This window comes from Mobula hypostoma, chromosome 24, assembly GCF_963921235.1.
Source record: "Mobula hypostoma chromosome 24, sMobHyp1.1, whole genome shotgun sequence".
NCBI classification, from domain to species: Eukaryota; Metazoa; Chordata; class Chondrichthyes; order Myliobatiformes; family Myliobatidae; genus Mobula; species Mobula hypostoma.
Window position 1 is genome coordinate 4,718,839 of NC_086120.1, and position 23,884 is coordinate 4,742,722.

Here is a 23,884-nt window from a genome sequence, read left to right on the forward strand (position 1 = left end):
GGTAGCATGTGGGTGACAGAGTAATGGTTTGGTGGTGCAGGGGGAAAGAGGTGAAAAATGCCCCTGAGTTCCAATGGCAGCCTGCCCCTGTGACTGAATCACTCGGCTGGAGCATCGCTGGGAGCCAGTCGAGTTCAGCGTGGCTGCAGGTTGCCAGTTCCAAGCGAGCTTTTAGGGGAATCCAGGATCGCTCACAGGGGAGGGCAGTAGTTTTGCCACTCTCTCAAGAAGACAACGTCTGTCATCAAAGACCCCCCACTGTCCGGGCCGTGCCTGTCACAGACCAACCCCATGGCCTATCAAAGTTTTCCTGCACTAAAGACCACTGAACAATCTGCAAATGAGAGTTAAATCATTAACAATATTAAATTAAATCTCTTTTAAAACTGCCACCCTTTATTCTGCATTCTGTTATTGTTGTTTTTTTGCTTTTGTGCTACTTCAGTGTACTTATGTATGGAATTACCTTCTTTGGATGGTAAGCATACAAAGCTGTTCACTGTATCTCAGGATGATAATAAACAACCATGTCCTTAAGGACAATAATAAATGAATTACTATTTAAAACAACTGAAATAAATCATCCAAAAATTAATATTAATTGAAATTTTAAAAATCATTTACCATTTCCAGCCATGTCAGTGAGCCTTTTCAAATAACTGGGGTTGTGCTGGTTACATTGACGGTCAGAGAGGTGTGACTGATGTCTGCACTAGGTTTCAGTGCTGGAGCAGAAAGCAAGGTCAGATGGACTGGCACCTGAAATCCCAGCACGATTTTGTCTTGTGCGCTGTAATGCACAGGCCGGTGAGTCAGGAGCACATTTACCTGTGTTCGTAGGTGGTTCTCTACGGAAGCACTACCTGAAGAAAAGCACAACCCAGGGCTTTCGTTTGCCGGTGCAACGGATTTCAATACATTGTCCCATTTAGGCTGTGCTTTTATATTCACAGAGGGACATCTGAGTAGTCTCATCAATCAAACACAGCAACAATAGAATTTGCTCCATCAGCACAAAATTATTAAAGCTGCTTTGCTGGTTGTATTTCCCCAAGAATTCATTTATTTACAGCGGAACAAGGCAGGAAATTAATCTTATACTAACTGAATGTTTTATATCTTTTAACATATATTAATTTAATCCTTGAAGTACCTGGATAATTGGTGTTGTTTGATGGAGATTGCACAGAATGGCAACTCATTGATGAGAATGACTGCAAACTGTGGGTAGAGGTGGGATTTCACTGAGGCTCAGTTCTCATAGAGTCAAAGAGTCAAAGAGTACTACAATACAGACCATGCCAGCCTGAACTTCTGCCTCGTCTCAGTTACCTGCACCAGACAACATCCCTTCTATAAAGAGGAGATATGAGTCGCAGACAGTCAGGACTTTCCACCTGAGAGGCAGGTCTTAGTTGAAACTGGGAGAGGGCTCCAGTTGAAAAGTTAACTGATCTTCCTACTCGTTCGCAGAGAGCAGCCAATCATCTCATACATAGGGTTACTAAGAGATGCATTGAAGTGGGATTTTTTTCAGTGAGGCCATCCTACTATCTGCAGGGTATTTTCAGCATAATCGCTCTTTACCACAGCTGTTGATTCCCTGTGAGATCTGGCTGGGCTTTGGCCTACAAACCTTATGGACTTCTAAAGTAAAGGAGACTGGGGATTCTAGATCTCTGGGCACTATCTCCTTAGCTGAATGTTTGCAAGAATCCCGCGAGGTGGTAAAATGGAAAGATTAGAATGTTAAATTTTGACTCACCGCAATCGCTTGGAGCCTCTCCTGCTGAAACAATGTCTCGGACATCCTACAGTTAAAAAAGATAATTGTTAAGAGAAAACAGAGCCATTAAGAGCAGTTCTACTGAAAAAAAATTAGTACAATCAATCAGAAATGATTGAACGAAGAAAACTTTGAGAACCTGCTCTGGTCTAGCCTCATAATGTCTGCTTGTAGAAGGTTCAGCAGCAGAGTGCAGCCTAGCCCAGCTCCAGTATTTCAAGATGCTGTTCAGTAAAATCTCACAGTACCGTAATGCCCTGAGCATGAGGACACTATCAAGTATAATCAGTATATTCTGATCAGGGATGTACAGCTCTGCCAATTAAACACCAGAGAAATTGCATTGATTTATGCTATAATAGATTTAGCCATCCAATTCAACAAATGCCAGACTGATGTAGGAAACCACTTCAGCACACTGAGCCTCACGGTAAGAGATTTCCAATCTGTGTACCTCTACGTGGCCTTTCGGAGATCTTTTACAAGTTTGCAGTTAATACCTCCTGAGAAATCCTGTTAAGTCAGCTACCACTGTTCTACGAAGTGATGTACTTTCCATCACTCCCTGTTGCACAAGGTTCACCTCCCTCCTGGTTCTTCTAGCAACAAATTTGCATCCTTTGTTACTGATCCTTTTGCCACAACCTCCCCTTTTTTGTGATAAGGAGCAAAGGTATACGTTTAATTTTACTGCAGTGATCGTGAGTGATATTAATATGAAATAATAAACAAATCCTGGAGGAACACAGATGTTGCTGTGTTCCTCCACCAATTCATTTAGTTTTTGCTCCAGGTGCAAGCATGTGCAGTCTCCTGTATCTCAGTTTTTATTCAATGCTTGTAATCAAAATGAGAGATGCAAAAGTGCTGATGTGTCGAGTGGAGTCTGTGGGAACATCGTGAGGCAGGTCACTCACGTTGAAGGGGTTGATCATGGCGAGGGGAGAGAAGGGTTCGAGCAGCAGAGCCTCCTCTGAACTTTGTTTTACCTGAGGAAGGGTGTTTCTGATGAAGGGTCATTGACCTGAAACATTAACTGTTTCTCCATCCACTGATGCTGCCTGACCAGCTTCATCTGTTTTCACTTCTGACATTCGTGAGTACAGGGTCATTTGTCAAATGAGATCAGTTTTGCAAGTAATGTTTCCTGGGCCATTGAAACAACCCAATGTTCTATACTGGGCCATCTTGAGCTGCCATATGACTTGATACAAAGGTGAGTGCAATAACCCTGAAATGGTTGGTCTGGGGTCACATATAAATCAGACAGGTGAGGATGACAGATTTCCTCCCCTGGAAATAGATCTTTTTAATGATAATCTCACAGCTTCATGTCTACTATTACTAATGCTAACTTTTTGTTTCCAAAGTTACTTGATAACACAAACTCACATTCCCACTTGCTTTCCTGGGATCTGAACTCATATCCCTGGTTCGATCACCCAGGCCTTCAGACATTAGCTCACTAATTTGACTGTCGTTCTACTTCAGCCATCACAGAAAGGTACACCACAAGGCTACTAAACAGCTTCCCCCCACGGGCAGTCAGACTGCTAAATAGCTGCTCCACCTGACTCTGCTTTGGACACTTTTAACTTGCACTGGACACTTATAACTTGATTTTAACTGACATGTGGCTATTGCGTTTTACTATTTATTGTTATGTTTATTATTTAGTGTTGCGTTTGTTATGTTATGATTGCACTGCCCCTGAGAAACGCTGTCTCATTCTGCCCTGCAGAGCTGATGTACGGTTAGAATGACAATAAAGTTTTTTGAATCTTGAATCTTTGAATTTACCTAGTTCAGAAAGGCTAACTGGACCTTCACCTTTGCAGTTAGCAGAGTGAGGCACAAGGGGAGTGTGGCAGCTGTTGAAAGCCCTGGTTAAACTAAACCAAGAGCAATGTGAGCATTTCAAGTGGGACTGTAACATCATGGTTGGGAACACACTGAAGACCACTGTGAACAACAGAAAGAATACATTAAAGCCTATGGGGACACACACTTGCCTCATCAGACAGCTCAAAACCCACAGAACGGGAGTGGAATCAAGTTATTCATGATCTCTAGAGACCGGACAGAAGATGAGGTAAGGTGCTGTAAGGTACAGGAGTGAAATAGATTGGTTAATTGAGTGGGGTTGACAACAACCTTGCACTCAATGTCAGTAAGACCAAGGAATTGATCGTGGACTTCAGGAAAGGGAAATTGGGAGAACACTATCATTCCTCATTGAGGGATCCACAGTGGAAAGCGTGAGTAGCTTCAACGTCCTGTATGTCAGTCTCTCTGTAGATCTCTCCTGGGCCCAACTTACTGATGCAATTACAAAGAAGGCAAAACATCTACTCTAGTTCATTAGGAGTTTAGAGGAGACTTTGTATGTCACAAAAGACTTGAGCAAATTTCCACAGATGGACAGTGACCAGCATTCTCACTGGTTGCATCATCGTCTGGATGGTAAAAAGCTGCAGAGGGTTGTAAACCCAGCAAGCTCCATCAAGGGGACTAGCATCATGGACATTTGCAAAAGGTGAAGTACATACACACACACCATATTATATATAGTGTGCTAGATTATAAGGAGAGATGATACAACACAGCAATATACTTCCCAGGATTTAAAGGGAGAGGATAAGGAGTAATTCAATTCTTACAAAATAAAGGGGCCTGCGTTTTCCCATCCAGAGTACTCCCGGTGGATTTGGAGGGGAGGACCAGAAGGTAGAGTTACAGGAGGTAGCGATGAGGAGGTACAGGAGGTAGAGTTACAGGAGGTAGTGATGAGGAGGTACAGGAGGTAGAGTTACAGGAGGTAGCGATGAGGAGGTACAGGAGGTAGAGATGAGGAGGTACAGGAGGTAGAGTTACAGGAGGTAGCGATGAGGAGGTACAGGAGGTAGAGTTACAGGAGGTAGCGATGAGGAAGTACAGGAGGTAGAGTTACGGGAGGTAGCGATGAGGAGGTACAGGAGGTAGAGTTACAGGAGGTAGCGATGAGGAGGTACAGGAGGTAGCGATGAGGAGGTACAGGAGGTAGCGATGAGGAGGTACAGGAGGTAGAGTTACAGGAGGTAGTGATGAGGAGGTACAGGAGGTAGCGATGAGGAGGTACAGGAGGTAGAGTTACAGGAGGTAGCGATGAGGAGGTACAGGAGGTAGAGTTACAGGAGGTAGCGATGAGGAGGTACAGGAGGTAGAGTTACAGGAGGTAGCGATGAGGAGGTACAGGAGGTAGAGTTACAGGAGGTAGCGATGAGGAGGTACAGGAGGTAGCGATGAGGAGGTACAGGAGGTAGAGTTACAGGAGGTAGCGATGAGGAGGTACAGGAGGTAGAGTTACAGGAGGTAGCGATGAGGAGGTACAGGAGGTAGCGATGAGGAGGTACAGGAGGTAGAGTTACAGGAGGTAGCGATGAGGAGGTACAGGAGGTAGAGTTACAGGAGGTAGCGATGAGGAGGTACAGGAGGTAGAGATGAGGAGGTACAGGAGGTAGAGTTACAGGAGGTAGCGATGAGGAGGTACAGGAGGTAGAGTTACAGGAGGTAGCGATGAGGAGGTACAGGAGGTAGAGTTACAGGAGGTAGCGATGAGGAGGTACAGGAGGTAGAGATGAGGAGGTACAGGAGGTAGAGTTACAGGAGGTAGCGATGAGGAGGTACAGGAGGTAGAGTTACAGGAGGTAGCGATGAGGAGGTACAGGAGGTAGCGATGAGGAGGTACAGGAGGTAGAGTTACAGGAGGTAGCGATGAGGAGGTACAGGAGGTAGAGTTACAGGAGGTAGAGATGAGGAGGTACAGGAGGTAGAGTTACAGGAGGTAGCGATGAGGAGGTACAGGAGGTAGAGTTACAGGAGGTAGCGATGAGGAGGTACAGGAGGTAGAGTTACAGGAGGTAGCGATGAGGAGGTACAGGAGGTAGCGATGAGGAGGTACAGGAGGTAGAGTTACAGGAGGTAGCGATGAGGAGGTACAGGAGGTAGCGATGAGGAGGTACAGGAGGTAGAGTTACAGGAGGTAGCGATGAGGAGGTACAGGAGGTAGAGTTACAGGAGGTAGCGATGAGGAGGTACAGGAGGTAGAGTTACAGGAGGTAGCGATGAGGAGGTACAGGAGGTAGAGTTACAGGAGGTAGCGATGAGGAGGTACAGGAGGTAGAGTTACAGGAGGTAGCGATGAGGAGGTAGGTGCAAGGGTAAAAAATGCATCAAACCACAAAGAGCAGCAAAGGTTTGAAAGCACTTTCACTGACGGCATTCAATGCTGGTCCTATTCCTCCTGTTATTCTTGGAGCCACCATTCTCCTTCTTCTGCCTCCAAGCCCTCAGTCTTTCAGTCTCCTTGATCCTCTAACTCTTTCCTGAGACTAGCTTTGATTAGCACCATTGTCAGGCAGCCCCCTCATCTGTTATGTGTGAACTGTGAGACCGCCACTCCCTCCCCTTCGCCGACTGATACAGGCAGCAGTACCTCATCTTGAGGAGGCCAGCTGTATCTTTTAAAGAAAAGAGATTAGCTTTGTCACATGTACATTGATACATACAGTGTATGTATTTTTTACATTGTTTTACATCAATGACGAACATAGTCCAAGGATTGTGCTGAAGGAAGCCTGCAAGTGTTGCTACGCTTCTAGCACCACCATAACTTGCCACAACTCTCTAACCCTAACTCTAACCATACATACAGTCATAGTCATAGAGAAACAGGCCCTTTGGCCCTTCTAGTCCACGCTGAAACCATTTAAACTGCCTACCCCCATCGACCTGCACCTGGACCATAGCCCTCCATATCCCTACTATCCAAGTACGTATCCAAACTTCTCTTAAACGTTGAAATGAAGCTCGCATGGACCACTTGTGCTGGCAGCTCACACCATACTGTCATGACCCTCTAAGTGAAAAAGTTTCCCCTCTTGTTCCCCTTAAACTTTTCAGCTTTCACCCTTAACCCGTGACTTCTGGTTGTAGTCCCACCCAACCTCAGTGGAAAAAGCCTGCTTGCATTTACCCTATCTATACCCCTCATAATTTTGTATACCTTTATCAAATCTCCTCTCAGTCTTCTACATTCTAAAGATTAAGATTAACGTCTGTCACGAGCCTTGTGGCCCATCAGACTGGTGCTTATGCTGGTTTCTGTGGCATGAAGCGACTGAGAGTACGAGACTCCCCCTGGATAGGACGCCAGTTAACCCACAGCATTGCGAGGTTAACCCCCAGCATTGCCGGTACCCATTCTCAGCTGGGTAGATTGGAGCATTCTGTGGTTAAGTGCTTTGCTCAAGGACACACACTCTGCCTTGGCCGAGGCTCAAACCCACGACCTTCAGATCACTAGTCCAATGCCCTAACCACTTGGCCACGCGCCACACTGTGTTCTAAAGAATATGGCCCTAATCTATTCAATCTCTCCTTATAACACAGGTCCTCCAGACCCAGCAACATTAAATTTTCTCTGCACTCTTTCAACCTTGTTTACATCTTTCCTGTAGGTAGGTGACCAAAAGTGCACAGAATACTCCAAATTAGGCCTCACCAATGTCTTATAGAACTTCAACATAACATCCCATATTCTGTACTCAATACATTAATTTATGAAGGCCAATGTGCCAAAAGCTTTCTTCGTGACCTTATCTAGCTGTGACGCCACTTTCAATGAAGTATGCGCCTGTATTCCCAGATCCTTTTGTTCAACCACACTCCTCAGTTCCCTGCTGTTCACTGTGTAAGACCTACCCTGATTGGTCTTACTGAAATGCAAAACCTCACTCTTGTCTGCATCAAGTTCCATCTGCCATCTTTCAGCCCATTTTTCCAGATGAGCAGATCCGTCTGCAAACTACGATGTCTTCCACACTATCCACTACACCCCCAATCTTGGTGTCATCCACAAATTTGCTGATCCAGTTCACATTATCATCCAGATAATTGATATAGGTGGCAAACAACAAAGGAACCAGTACCGATCCCTGTGGCAGACCACTAGTTGCAGGCCTCCAGTCAGATAGACAACCCTCTACTGCCACTCTCTGGCTTCAACCATAAAGCCAATATCCAATCCAATTTACTACCTCATCCTGAATAGCGAGTGACTGAACTTTCTTGATCAACCTCCCATGCAGGATCTCATCAGATGCCTCACTAAAGTCCATGTAGACAACATCCACTGCCTTGCCTTCATCCACTTTCCTGGTAACTTCCTCGAAAAACTCTATATAAATTCCATGCACCTTTGGAGAGTGGGAGGAAAATGGAATGCTTGAAGGAAAGCCACGTGGTCACGGACAGAATGTATAAACTCCTTACAATGCAAGCTCACTAAGGATCAAAAACTGTGCATCAGAACATATTAATGGCCACTTCTCAGCCTACACCTGTACATTGTGCAGCTCTCAGTGCACACAGAAATGAGCTGCTTCAACTGCTAAAGAATTGTGGACAGAAATGAACAAAATATATTCATTACTGAGCATCTGCTCTCTGACCTTTTGATGGAGCAGCTGAGGGCAGTGGGTCAAGGATGTTGCCCAGACGACCACTTAAAGCAATGGAGTCTCTGAGCTCCAAATAACCACAACCACTTTCCCAAATGGAAGGCACGACTCTGACCACTGTTTGGACCACAGCTGTGATGAGGTCAAGAGAACAGTGATTCTGATCAAATCCAAGATGGACACAGCTCAGCAGGTCACTGTGATTAAATGTTACCTGATAATGCTGCCAACAACACCTTCTATCAACTTGCAAATGATTGGACACATAGTCTGTGTGGCTCTCTCTGTTCTCATGTTTAATGTTTCAGCATTTAAGATCCAACAATTATTCAATAATTCAATAATCTTCTACATTTCTCTATTGATTTACAAGACGTGGATCCGATGACCAGACAAAATTTATTACACACCCATTATTGCCCTTCAGAAGGTGAAGGTGAACTGTCTTCTTTGACTAGTCCCATTATTCTGGTACTTTCTGCTGCTCCAACATTGCCACCAGGGTTAGAAATGTCAGGATTTCAATGCAGCAGTGGTGAAAAACACCAGTATATTTTTATGCCATCAAACTGCAGAGGAATTTGCTTTTCCTTGTGTTTGCCACCCTTTCTTGTCTAGGTAATTTGACAAGTACTATCAGAAAAGCATTGGCCACAACCATCTGTACATAGCAAACACTGCCAACATCATATACAGATGGTGAAAGGAGTGAATATTTGGGGGAGTGGGAGGATCACCAAAGATCCTCACCACCCACCCCATGCTCTTCTCGTGCTGCTGCCATCAGGTAGAAGGTACAGGAGCCTCAGGTCTCGTACCACAGGTTCAAGATTAGTTACTAAGCTCCAACAAAGGGGATAGCCACATTCATTTAAGGACTCTGTTATCTTGTTAGTTCATGCTTGTTATTTATTGCTATTTATTTATATCTGCATTTGTACAGGTTGTTTACAGACAACAGTTCTTGATGTTTACAGTTTACAGTTACTGTTCTATAGGTTTGCTAAGCGTACCCGCAGAAAAAGAATCTCAGGATTGTATGTGGTGACATGTATGTACTCTGGTAATAAAGTTTACTCTGAACTTTGAATGATGTGTCCTTCCTGAAGGAGGCTATGTTCTGATGGTGTTGAGCTTTTTGAATATTGTTGGAGCTGCACTCATTCAGGGAACTCCCGACTCATCCCTTTTGGATAATAGATAGCGTCCAGGCAATCAAGAACTTGAGAACTTAAGCAGGAGCACAATAGGCCACTTGGTCCCTCATGCCTGCTCTGCCATTCAATATGATCATGGCTGATCTGCTCCAGGCCTTCTGCCAATTCCCTAGAGCCCTTAGCTTTAAAAATTTTGCTTACTTCCTCTATAAATATCTCCAGTGTTTCAGTCTCCACAACCCGCTTGGGCAGAGAATTCCACAGATTCTCCTGCCTCTGCAAGAAGTAGCCACATCTCTGTTTTTAATGACTAATCACTAACCTTGTGATTTGGAAGAATAAATAATAAGAATTGAAAATACACTTGGAAGTTGTTAACTGTTGTTAAATACAAGATGGTAACTGTCCTGTGCTATCACCAGTGGGATCATCAGTTACTCTGCCACCTGTCTTCAGGAGTTTCGGCCCGCTTATAATCAAGACTCCCTCGAGGTGGTGGGCCAGCAGTGCTAAAGCACCACCTCCCACCGGTGAGCTTAAAAACTTGGCATCTGCCTCTATCAGAGTTGTTGGTCGCTTCCATCCAACAGATAGTCTGCTCTTCAGGTGTCTATGCAACTACTGAAGGGTTTGCAAGATACGTATACACTGTCCAACTATCTGCCCCTCTGGACATACTTGGTCCACACCCATGCTGATCCTTTCTCTGCTGTCTCAGCTACAGCCCTGCTGGTTGACTTGATCTCTCTTCTAGTGAAGCCAAGGTCACGCAGCCACTTCTGGAAAGTGAATGCAATAAACCCACGGCAGCCTACTTCTAATGGATAGCATGAGATATTCCACCCTCTGTCTCTGCACTCTGATCTTAATTCTGCATACTTGATTAACTTGCGCTCATGGGCTTCATCGATGTTGTCTTCCCAGGGGATTGTGAGTTCACCAATAACCACTTCTCTACTGGTGTCAGACCATACGATCATACCCAGACGCAATGTGGTGAAAGCTATTTGCTCCGGGAAACTGCCTTCCCCATCCAGATTGGCCTTGACACACCAATCATTGGCTGAAGAAAGTATGTTTGATCGTGAGCCTATGCTGTACACCCTCAACTTGGAGCCTTCTTTCACAAATGATATGCGATGCTCTGTGCAGCATGGGGCACGGGATAAGTTGTGCTGCAGTACTCTCTGCTCAACCGCTTGTTACAACTTTGAGAACGTTGTTATGTCTCCAAGTGTACATGCCGCTGGAAAGATGGACTCTGCATGCACTCAAAGTATGTTGAAGTGTTCGCTTCTCGCCACAAGCAGCACACCTGTCTGTCTTATCTTCATACCAGGTGCTGAGGTTGGCAGGTGTTGGGAGCAGATCATACGCTGCTCTGCATAGAAAAGAAATGCGGAGCGGTTCCATCTGCCACGGAACATTCCAAGATAGATGTCGTTGTTCAACACTTTCCCACCAGGTCCAAGCCCCTTGTTTGGCCAGGCCAGCTGTTTTAGCTAACCTCTTCTCCTCTTCTACCTCTTGTATTTCTTGTGTTACAAGCTCACGGCGCTCCTTACCTGTAGAAGATGGCCACCACTTGGGGGTTGTCCATCCAAGTCCCTGGCAGCCTGGCTGGATAGCCCCAACTGCCTCCCTGTGCTTCAATTTAGACTCTGCTTCATCAACTGCTACACGGGCTGACCACTTCCTGCCTGATCTCACATCCGGCTGGGTGTTCTTGATGACAGGGTCTTTTGAGTCTCAAAGCATCAAGAATGATCTTACCTTGGCTACCTTGACCTCTTCAACAAAGGATTGCACCGGGATGGTAAGCTTTGTCTGGCTACTGTGGATTGAAACATTGGTGAGGCTGCTCGGTACTCCAAGCCACTTCTTCACATACTTGCTGATCTTCCGTTCCATTGCCTCAACATGGGACATTGCCACTTCATAGACAGTTAGTCGCCACATTATCCATGGCATCAGTCCGTACTACAAGCACCACAACTTCAACTTGCCAGGCAAGCCACACTTGTCGACAGACATCAGACCTCTGCTGATCTGTTCTCCTGTCTCTTGAACCCTTTTGGTGGCTCTCAGCTCCTCTGTGTACCATCACCCAAGGCTCTTAACTGGTTGGTTCTGAATGGATGGAATCTCCTCTCCACAAAGGGTGAAATGGAAGTCATCCAGCTTTCCTTTCCTAAGAACAAAGCTCCTTGACTTCTTGGTCTTGAACTTCATTCTTCCCCAATCCATTAGCTCCTTGAGTCTAGATAGCATACTTTCCACTGCCTCCGTGCTGGGACCCAAAAGGGTGAGATCATCCATGAACGCTCATATTGGTGGTAACTCCCCTCCGCCATCGAGTGCGACACCTGGTCCCACTGATTCTGCAGCCCTCACAATGACCTCCATGGCTAACACAAAAAGGATGGGTGAAATCGCACATCCCATTGGGATTCCAACATCCAAGCTCTACCACCTAGTTGTAAACTGCTGAGTGGAAAACCTCATCCGGAAATCGTTGTAGTACTGCATAACAAAGTTCCTCACCTTAACAGGAATATATGTACTACCAGGCTTAAGGTGTGATGGATATTTACTTTCCAGGCTCCAAGAGACTTACTGCTAAACTCAGCTTTTTAGCAGAGCGGCAAGGCCTTTTCAAAGGGTCAGAGTTGTTGGTGATAAAATTAAATTTTAAATGAATGCCCTTTGCTGAGCTTTTTGTTGTAAACAAAAACCAGCCTTCAGTTCTTAATGTAAATTGGAAGCAGCAATCAGTTTGAAGTTGGAGACACAGCTTTGCAAAATCAAGTGACCAGGAGATTTCTTATCTGGATTAGCCAAATGCACACAATGCAGTTATGCCACCTAGCACAGCAAATGTGATTGCAAATTGAAGCAACACACATCAAAGTTGCTGGTGAACACAGCAGGCCAGGCAGCATCTCTAGGAAGCGGTACAGTTGACGATTCACGCCGAGACCCTTCGTGTTCACCAGCAACATTGATGTGTGTTGCTTGAATTTCCAGCATCTGCAGAATTCCTCGTGATTGCAAATTGGGATGTTTGTGTACTCAGAGGGTCAGCCCTCCCACTATTAATTGTAGATGTTTAGGATCTCTGTCATCAGAAGCTTTTAAGACCATCTGTGTGATTTGCTTTGTCCCAGCAAAGGTATCTAGGAAAAAATTGTGCAAATGATGTAATCTATAGAAAATATTATAAATATTTCATTGGGGATTATTAATAATAACAATCATTGAGGGTCATTGGGACTGACAAGGAGAATGTCAGAAAGATTGGATTACAGAAGAAAGAACTAGAATTCATTTCTCAACCTTTGGTTTCTGTGACAGACCATTCAGTCATCTGCAACTTGTTGGTATGCTCTTCTAGTTAATAAGAACTGTACCTGTGTTTGGAAATCTTTTGTAATCCAGAAAATCATTTATAAATTAGAAATCCTTTGGGTGTTAAATTGCTTAAACTACTTCATTCGGTGGAAGTACTTGCTCCCTGGTAGAGAGGGGCGACCTACCACTCAACCAGTGGATAATGGCATCTAACCTCACCGCAGAGACTAGACAGTGAAGTAAGTTAGTCCTTGAAGAGTAGGGGGACACAATAGAACCTCCCAAAAGTGAGGTACCCATAGATTTGGATAGGGATTAAAATCTTCTTTTGAGTCTAAGGCTTTGCGCATAGGGAACTCAGTACCATCACAAATAAAAGTTGCTGGTGAACGCAGCAGGCCAGGCAGCATCTCTAGGAAGAGGTGCAGTCGACGTTTCAGGCCAAGACCCTTCGTCAGGACTAACTGAAGGAAGAGTGAGTAAGGGATTCACAAATGTCAACTTTGATCCCACTGTTACCAGACTCGTAATGGACCTCTTGTATGATAAGATGGACTCTTGACCTTACAGTTGACCTCCTTATGATCTTGTGCTTTATTGTTTGTCTGCACTGCACTTTCTCCGTAGCTTTTACACTTCATTCTGTCTTGTTATTGTGTTTCTTTGTTCCGCCACAATGCACTATGCAGTGATTTGATGAGTATGGACGGAGTGCGAGAGAAACTTTTCATTATCTCTTGGTACATATGACAATACTGTAATAAACAAAAACCAATAATAAACCTTCTTTTGAGTTTAGGGCTTTAATCTAAGACACAGAATACCCAGTAGCTGATCTTCTCTTTTAACCTCACATTTTGACTTGTTCTTTTATGGCTCAGATCAATGGTGTCAGTTGAATTAGATGTCAAGTGGAGGAAGTCAGGTTGCATCACATAGGGGACAGCCACATGTGAAGTGAGAACAAGACTCATAGTTCTATAATTTTAACACTAGGCTTTCTCTGCATATGAAAGCATCTTACTTTTGTTGTCATCTGTCTGGAGTGGGAGTTGAATGAAGGAACCACAATAATTCTTGGAGTCACCATCAGAATATCACAGTGTGACATGAGTGGCACCTGCCACATATGAGTCCATAGTGCAAGCACCAGACAAATAGCTGACAGTTTACTGGGCTGTATGATTGAGAGTTAGTGGCCTGAGTTAGATAGCAATGACTTAAAGGTTGTGACCACATGTTAGTGATCAAGTTAGGTAATGGTCTACTGGGCTTAGCAACTGTGAGCTAGTAACCTGGTTATCACACTATCTACATGAACAACTTTGGATCTGATGAAATGCATGTGTCCTAATACAGGGATCACTTTGGTGAGAGATACTTCAATTAGTACACGAATTACAACACGAGGAATATTTTTTTTAACAGACCCTATATAGATTGCAGTGTACAACAATCGCGATGCAATTTTGTGTTTCAGACATTACTCTAATGCACAAGTTCATTATCAGCCATTGTAGATTCCTAATGTCATGTATTATGCATATCTGTTGAGGCTATCAGATTTCATCTCTGAAAGCATCAGAACAGATTCTGTACTATAAAAACTTTGTCCTTTGGGAGATTCCACATTTGATGTATCTTGCTTCTCTTTCAGGCTGCTTGGCCAAGCTGGGAAGCCACAGTGCTCAGTTCGCAGCTGAGGCCCAAAGTGGAATTCTACAACCCCTGCTTCCCTTGATAGTGACGTCTAACAGGGGGTCAATGGGCTTCAACCAGAGTCGTCAAGGAAGCACTGACAAAGTTCTTCACCCTTCTCAGAGGTTCAGTCTTGAGTGGAGGAACCTCAGCAAGTTATCTTCATCTTTATCTTTGAGACAAGGAGCCAGGAGCCAAATGGAGGGATCAGAGTCCTTACAGAATGTCATCACCCAAAGGGTTGAAATTAGGTGCATTTAGTTTTTAGGTCGGTGAACGAAAAATAAGTAGAATGAAACTTATTGGTCACATGGGGCTCACAGAGTAAATAATATATGTGGTAATATGTGGCAGTTTTCAGAGGCACTGCCTGTAGAAGGTCACAATTCTCTGAAGTCATGCTGTTTTTGAAGATTAAGTAAAAACAAAGAAAGTATTTGAATATAAATTTCTAAAGTTCAGGATGCAATGCAGTGTAATGTGGGAAACACCTCTGTCAATTTGCAGACTCTCATGATCAATAAGGGGATAAATAACCAGATCAGATTTTTCTGGGTGCTGGCTGCAGGAATGGATATCAACCAGGCATTGGTTCCCCATCCCAAATATACTTAGCATGTTTTTGCATAACCTTTAGTGCAGGGGTTCCCAACCTTTTTCATGCCATGGACCTCTACATTAACAGAGGGGTTTGTGGACCCCAGTCTGGGAACTCCTGCTTTAGAGTGTGGGCTGAGCCTTAAGTTAATGGCCTGGATTTGGTGATGGGCAGTTACTGGGATAATACCAACATACGTCATCGTTTCCAGTCAGAAAGTAGCTGGGTCTGGCTATAAATTGGGCCAGTTGCCTTCCAACCACAACCTTGTAGTGCAGCTGGTCCACTTCCATTTAGCTGGGAGGTGGTATCTCCTGTCCTATGTCTTGTCAGGTAGCCCTGCAAATTATTGGTCGGCCTCCAACCCAAATGATTGGTGCAATGGGACAGCTGAACTGTTGAACCCTACCATCTGGCCCAATGTCTCCTCTGAGAGATTGCAGTCCATCATTGCAGCCTAAAACTAACATTCTGCATTAGTGTTAGCAGTGTGGAAAAACTGAACTGTGCAGCTGACTTAGATTTATTCAAGGCAATGTGTTGATTCCCACTCTGGTTAATATTTCTACAATACTTTGACACCAGTTCTTAAGAGGACAAATGCAAAAGGGGCCAATCAAGTGAAAGGAGGCGGGGGAGGAGTGGCTATTTAGCTTTCTCTTCTGGCAAAGGTCACATAGCAACCTTAGGACACATTCTTTCAAACGGTCTCAAGGTTATTTTCTGCTCAGAGGAGCTTTGTTCCATGCAGCGGATTCCAAGTTGTACTGCATAAGACGTTCAGTCGAGGAGTATTCTAACACTGTTGATCTGAAATTTATTTCACAGGAACCATTCCTTATTTTTAACCAAGTAAAAGAAATTAACTTGCATTTAATAAAGGCGTTCACAGTATCACTTAGAATGTTTTCTAATAGTTTGAAGCAAGCTGTTGTTGACTGAGGTAGCCATTATGTGCACAGCAAGAACTCGCAAAATATCTGTGTGACAAATGACCAATTAATCTGCTTGTTTCGGGTCTGTTAATTACGGGGGGAACGAGAAGATGTCTGTTGCTGTTTGGTGAATGGCATGTGGCCTTTAACCAGAGATGCGTTGTTAACTGAGGGCTAGAAATTGCACAGCGATATATTAGTGACCTTAAACAGGCTAGTGGGTCAACATGATACTGATTACCTAAATCTCATGAAATCAGGATCTTCAATTGCAAGGCATTGGCCAATGTTGCCAGCAGCATCCTGCCATGTTGAATTCAGTGCAACATTCTCCAATCTATCCCAAGTTCTACTTACTCCTGTCACTTAACCCTGAAAATATGATCTTTGTTATCACTGTGCAATCCACACATTTCCAGCTGCTGGGGAGTGTTGTTGAATGGCCGGGATCAACAGTGTTGGAGAGGTTGTGTGAATGGTCCCAAGGACATGGAGAGACCAAGCTAAGGGAGAATGCTCCCAGGGAGCACGAGGGACCTCAACAGGAGAGTAGACAATGCTGATGGGAATTATATTTTTGTACATAGGGACCCTCTGTCAATACAGCACAAGTTCTCCAGGCTGGAATTTGCCAGGGACATCTATGTGAAGTCATAATTAGGAACTTTGAGGAAACCTCTCTGCCCTGATTACCCAAGTCTCATGAGATCAGGATCTTCAATTGTGCGGCACTGGCCAATGTTGCCAGTAATATGCTGGCTCATTGAATTTAATACAACATGCTACCTGGAAAAGTAAGTGAAGACTCCTCTTCTTCAGCATGAAGTTTCTGTGGTTTTTCTAACGCAGCAAGAAGCAGCCTCAGAGAGACGTGGCAGAGGTCAGCAGCCTGGAATGGATCTGAGGCTGCGAAAACCCTGATTTCCACAGCCAGAACCATCAGCTACAGGGCCCGTTTTGATCACAGGATGCAGCTCTTGGTGGGAATAAATAATGCAGCTCAGTATTGGTCATTTTAGTATCCCACTACAGAGACAGTTGAAATTCAATGCAGAAAAGGGCGGGGTTCAGTGGTGATGCTGTAGAGATGGTCAGAGCACAACAGTCCTACTGCAGAAATGGTTGGTATACAGTACCAGCCTCCTAGGTACCTAATGTAGATAAATGGGATTGCTGGGAAGGCTCTGAAAATTGTGCCAGCCAACTGGTGGGAGTATTCAAATACATTTTCGATCTCTGACTGCTATGTTCGGAAGTTCCCACCTGCTTCCAAAGGGCAACAATTATACCAGTTCCAAAGAAGAGCAGGGTGAGGTGCATTAATCACTATCACCCAGTAGCACTCACATCTACTGTGATGAATTACTTTGAGAGGTTGGTAATGGCTAGAATCAACTCCTGCCTCACCAAGGGCCTGGACCCACACCACGATAGGTGTACAGCAGAAGCAACCTCAATGGCTCTCCACGAGGCCTTGGAACATCTGAGCTTTGCAAATACCTATGTCAGGATTCAGTTCAATGACGGTAGCTCAGCGTTTTGCACCATCATTCCTACTCCCCTGATCAAAAAGCTATGGAATCTATGTCTCTGTACCTCCCTCTGTAATTGGATTCTTGACTTTCTAACCGGAAGACTATAATCTGTATGGATTGGTAATAACATCGCCTCCTCACTGACAATCAACACTGGTGCACCTCTGGGGTGTGTGCTTAGCCCACTGCTCTACTCTCTCTATACCCATGATATTGTGGCTAGGCATAGATCAAATACCATCTATAAATTGGCTGATGATACATCCATTGTTGGTAGAATCTCAGGTGGTGATGAGAGGGCGTACAGAGCAAGATATCCAACAAGTGGAGTGTCAGTAAGACCAAGGACTCAGCGTCAGTAAGACCAAGGAGCTGATTGTGGACTTCAGAAAGGGTACGTCGAGGGAACACAAACCAATGCTCACAGAGGGATCAGTTCAGGTTGCTGGCTTGTCAAGATCTCTGAGGATCTGACCTGGTCCCAACATATTGATGCAGCTATAAAGAAGACAAGACAGTGGCTATCAGGAGTTTGAGGAGATGTGGTTTGTCACCTAAAACACTCAAAAACTTCTACAGATGTACCGTGGAGAGCATTCTGACTGGCTGCGTCATCGTCTGGTGGGGGTCTGGGTGTGGTGCTACTGCATAGGATTGAAGTAATCTGCTGAGAGTGGTAAAATTAGTCAGTTCCATCATGGGTACTAGCCTCCCGGCATCCAAGACAACTTCAAGGAGTGGTGCCTCAGAAAATTGGCTTTGATTACCAAGGACCCCCACCACCCAGGACATACGCTCTTCTCATGGTGAAATGAAATGAAATATCTTTCTTGTCATTGCATAGTACAATTTGTCATGCACCACACCAATACAGCGAAAATGAGTTTGCAACTCTTGTACTCAATGCTATAAATCAACAAATAAAATAAATAAACAATAAATAAAATCAAGTAACCATCCAGTACAAGCAACATCCAGCAGTACAAAAGCATCAGAAAGGAGGTACAGAAGCCTGAAGGCACACACTCAGTGATTCAGCAACAGCTTCGTCCCCTCTGCCATCCGATTCCTAAATGGACATTGAACCCTTGGACACTACCTCACTACTTTTTTTCATTTCTGTTTTTTGCAATACTTATCTTAATTTAATTATTTAATGTACATATATACTTACTGTAATTCAGTTTTCTTTTTGTTTATTTATCATGTATTGCATTGTACTGCTGCCGCAAAGTTAACAAATTTCACGATGTATGTTGATGATATTAAACCTGACTCCGATTCTGCAAAGTACAATGAGTAGCATGGCCATGGTTGAACCAAAGGCCTGTATATGTTCTATATGCCTCTAAGACAGACTCCTTCCTGTTGATGGCAAAATTTTAAAATGAAGCAGCCCTTGCTTTTGGGTGGTATAGTTTAATGCATCTCCTAATAATGGGAAGACCATTTTGGCAACTTGTTTCTTTCCCTCTACACACAGTACACACTCCAGCATTGTGTCAGTGTTGGACTGCAGAGGAAATTTGGTGAAGTTCAGGGAATAGCAGTTTAAGGCTGCCTTCATGTTCAATGCAATGACTTTAGAGAAGCATTCAGAGCATAAAGTGGAGAGAATTCTTCACTATCTCTGAACAATCGAGGGAATTACAGCTTATAGGAGTTACAATGACTTTCCAGGGTGGGGAGTTCAAAGTGTTGAATACACATACAATATATAGCCTCTGTTATGTTCTAACAACCTTTTTAATTAACACTATAATCAAAGTAATATTTGTTTTTGTCAGTGTGGTGGAGAAATTAGCGATGGTTGTTTATGTCAGAGGGAGATGTTGATAGTAATGATGTTAACCGTAAAGCAAATGGAAAGATTAGAGTTATAGTCAAGAGGGACATTTGGATTGCCAAAAGGGAGGTTGAGAAGGATATTGCAGATAATGCTAAGATTGACTCCAAGAGATTTTTTCAATACTTTAGTCATAAAAGAAAATGCAAGGAAGAAGTTAAGTGTATTAGGAATAATAGTGGGGTGTTAAATTATGCAGAGAAGGACATAGCGGATACTCTTAACTCATATTTTGCACAAATATTCACCTGCGAAGATGTTAGCAATATGGAAGAAGGTCCAGAGAAAAATAAGGTTGTTTTAGTGTCTTACAGATCTTAGAAAGTGAGGTCCTGCTTCAGCGGAGAAGGCTGAAAATTAGGAAATCTCCAGAGCCAAACAATATATATCCAAGAGTACTTAAAGAGGTCTGTGATTATATGGACAAACCCCTGAAATCTAGTTTGCAAAAGTCAGTGAAGCCAGCATGGGTTCCAAAAGGGGAAATCATGTTTTACTAATATGCTGGAGTTCTATGAAGAGGCAACTAAAATTTATGATAACAATAGAACAGTTGATTTTACTTACTTGGACTTTCAGAAGACTTTTGACAAGGTACACCTCAAGTTATCAACCAAATTACAGGGTACGGGAATTCAGGGTAAGGTGTGCAAATGGTTGCAGAATTGGCTCATAAACTGAAAACAACGAGTTGTGGTGAGAGCATCATTTTCACACCTAGAAGATGTTAAAAGTGAGGTTCCTCAGGGATCAGTTTTAGGGCCGCTTCTGTTTTTAATTTACATTAATGATTTGGGTAAACACAAAACAAATAAACTAGTGAAGTTTGCAGATGACACAAAATTAGGGGGATGTGCTGATTGTCAAGGTGCACTCGTGAAGGACTGGACCCAGGAGTAGAGGAACGGCAGGATCTCCAGGAAGAGAGGGAAACAAGAGGATAGACATTGGAATCAGAGCAACTGAGTGACACTACGAGGCAATTTATCCTCTCCGACACAATGACCCCACTCAGGCACTGAATAAGAGACCTCTTTAAGTAATCATAAAATGCAGGAAGCACATGTCAGTGACAGTCAATTTAACAAGATTAAACCAAAAACACAAGGCCTTAACAACTCTAGTTAAGATGTTGATTAGTAAATAGAGGTGCTCCAAAACCCTAGAAGCTCAATGCTCTATGACAAGCCACAGGACTCATGACACGGATAACATTCAGGCAGCAGAATCAATACAGGTAGATCTAAACAAAATCCAGATGTGGGCAGATATGTGGCTGATGGAATTTAACGTAAGTAAATGTAGAGTATTACATATAGGAAGTAGAAATATGAGATATAAATATACAATGGTGAGGGGGGATGGTTTGAGTGAGAAAGTGCAGTGTATGAGAAGGATTTGGGCGTCCTGGTAGATTCATCACTATCAACATCTTAACAATGCACAGAAGCGGTTAGGAAGGCTAGTAGAATATTGGGATATATAATGTGCTCAGTGGAGCTCAAGTCTAGAGATGTTCTCCTTAAGCTGAATAATGCATTTGTAAGACCTCACCTTGAGTACTGTGTACAATTTTGGTCTTCATATTGTGTGAGGGATGTAAAGGCACTGGACAGAGTTCAGAGAAGGACTCATTTCAGGTCTGCAAGGTATGAGCAATGAAGAAAGATTGAAAGAATTAAATCTTTTTAGCCTAAGGAGACGTAGAATGAGAGGAGACATGATAGAAGTGTTCAAAATCATTAAGGGTATAAGTAAGGTGGATGCCAGCAGCTACTTCAAAGGTAATCCATCGTCAGGAACACAGGGACATAGGTGGAGATTGGGTAAAAGGAGATTTCAGACTAACATCAGGAAGCATTTCTTTACACAGCAAGTTGTGGACACGTGGAACAAACTATCTCGTTGTCTTGTTCAGAGTACCTCAGAGACTTCCAAATCAAAACTTGATAGTTATTTCAAAACACAATATGAGTAGGAATTTGGCAAGCTTTGTTGGGCCAAATGGCCTGTTCTTGTCAAAAACTTTCTAATGTTCATTGAAAGGAATCCATCACATAGTCAATTTATGTAGAAGTGTTTCTTTCCTTTCCCACATATGCCTCAGTTGACCATGTTAGAACAGTCTCCTTTACAGCAAGTTTGGAGCTCTCTCCGCAAGCTTGGCAGTAGTTCCTCTCCACCCTCAGTGCTAGTTAGGGGTGAGCTGCTTTACTGCTGAGTTAGGGATAAGCTGCACTAATGCCATCCCTCTGCTGTTGATTATCTTTGGACCCATGCAAATCAACACAGAAAACGTCAAATCAATACCTAAGTCATCCAGGGTAGGCAGCTGTATGAAAAGCAAGATGAAATGCAAGAAAAGCCTGAAATATTAACTCTGTTTTTCTCTTCGCAGATACTGCCTGACCAGTTGAGTATTTCCCACTTTCTGCCTTTCAAATATACTACTTGTTGTGCTATCAAATCACTTGTTATTCACAGTCTGAAAGTTGCCAAGACCCTGCTGCATGGGTACAGGTTGTCTGTGTGGAAAGCCTGAGCTGCTTCTGATCTCAAGGATGTGTGCTTAGCACACTGCTCTAATCTCTCTACACCCACGAATGTGTGGCAAAGCACAGCACAAATGCCATCTACAAATGTGTCGATTTGACAGCTATTGTTGCCAGGATTTCAGATGGTGATGAGGAGGTGTATGGGAGTGAGATGGATCAGCTGGTTGAGTGGTGTCATAACAACAACCTTGCACTCAACATCAGGAAGACCAAGGACTTGACTGTACATTTCAGGAAGGGGAAGTTGAGGAGACACTCCTGGACAATGCCCTTCTGTTGTGTAAGGGTGGTACAGGGGTTACCATGGTGATCTATCAGTGTGGTGCTGCATCGAGAAAACACAGCTGACTTAAAGGTGTGCATGTGAGCTGCTCCCAGAGCAACATGGTCTAATTTCCTCTAAGGGGATAGTGGTTGCGCGAAGTACGTCATTCAGTAGATGACCAACTAGGAATTTGCATTAAATGCATAGTACGACTCAAGGCAGGAAGCACCTGGTGGAATTTCTAGAGCTACAGAGAAATGTTTATCTTACTGGTTCACTCTGTGTAAGTGCCTTGTCTATTTTACAGCACTGAAGATCAACAGCTATGCGATCCAAATTGCAGACAATGAGCTCTTAGTTACTGTAAAGCAAGTCACCATTGGATCTTCTATAGAAACAAGTCCTGAAGGACAGCGGCAAATCAGGATGCATGCAGAACAGAAAGACTTGCATTTCTAGAGGATATTTCATGATCTTTGACTGCCTCAATGAGGGGACAGCCAATGAAGTATTTTCAAAGTGTATTCACTCTACCAGCACTGTAAGCTATTCCGCCAGCGAGCTCATAAAGAGCTCCCTCAAACTGTGATGGATGAAATGACCAGTCACCAGCTTTTAGCTCTGGGAGTTGAGGAATAAGTCCCAGCTCATTTCCGAAATACCAGACGTGGCCTTGTTTTGATGCCATGTGCAAAGGCAATACTTCTCGTTTCTGACACAAAAGATTTGGCAGGTGCTGGAAATCTAGAGCGACACACACAAAATATTGGAGGAACTCAGAATGTCAGGCAGCATCTATGGAGGAGAGTAAACAGTTGACGTCTTAGGCTGAGTTTCAGTTCTGATGAAGTGTTTTGTCCTGAAACATTGACTGTTTATTCCCCTCCACAGATGCTGCCTGGCCCACTGAGTTTCTCAAACATTATACATGCGTTGCCTCTTGTTCCTGACTTTGAACTCAAAATATAACACATAACATAGAATTGTATAGCACAAGAACAGACACTTCAGCCCAGAATGTCTGTCAAAACGTAATGACAAATTAATCATTTTTGCCTGTACAGGATCCAACATCCCTTTATTCCTGCATATTCATGTATTTGTCTAACAGCCTCTTAGACATCACCATTTCATTTGCTTCCAGTACCACCCAAAAGTACATTCGAGGCACCTGGCCCTATCTGTAAAAAACTTATCCCACACACTTCCTTCAACCTTTCCCCCTCTCTCCTTCATCTGGATTTTGTGCTCTCGGCTCTGCTGAGAGCCCATGTGTATTGGAATAGATGATGACTGGAGCACTCAATCAGCAGCCCAGGAAAGGTATTGAAATGGCTATGGCTTTTCAAGAATTGTCACCCTGGGAATGAACAAGAGGGACCTGTTCAGTTAACTGAAAACTATTTACTCATCACATTCCCAACTCAGCACAGAGTATGGGTCATGATACAAATTTCCAAATAATCACAGACGGAAGAAGACAAGTCGGGGGGGGGGGTGGGTGGAGGGGGGAGGGGGCGTGAAAGAAACCATGCTCAATATCTATTTCCTTAACACTGAGGCTTGGGACGTGAAATGAGGAGGAAGCCAAAGCTGGTGGCCATGGAAACATTATGCAGTCTCCAATCCCAGCACATTGGCTGTCTGTATGTCAGTGG

At 43.7% G+C, this 23,884-nt stretch overlaps 1 protein-coding gene across 4 annotated transcripts in view; it reads right to left on the bottom strand.

The window, feature by feature from the left end:
• palm1a (paralemmin 1a) overlaps positions 1 to 23,884 on the bottom strand; it is a 334,532-nt gene that overhangs the window by 162,358 nt on the left and 148,290 nt on the right. For all 4 annotated transcript variants that reach the window (XM_063032807.1, XM_063032806.1, XM_063032808.1 and 1 more), the window contains exon 2: positions 1,766 to 1,811. In XM_063032807.1, the coding sequence (XP_062888877.1) occupies positions 1,766 to 1,811 (46 nt within the window). The remainder of the gene's footprint in view (positions 1 to 1,765; positions 1,812 to 23,884) is intronic.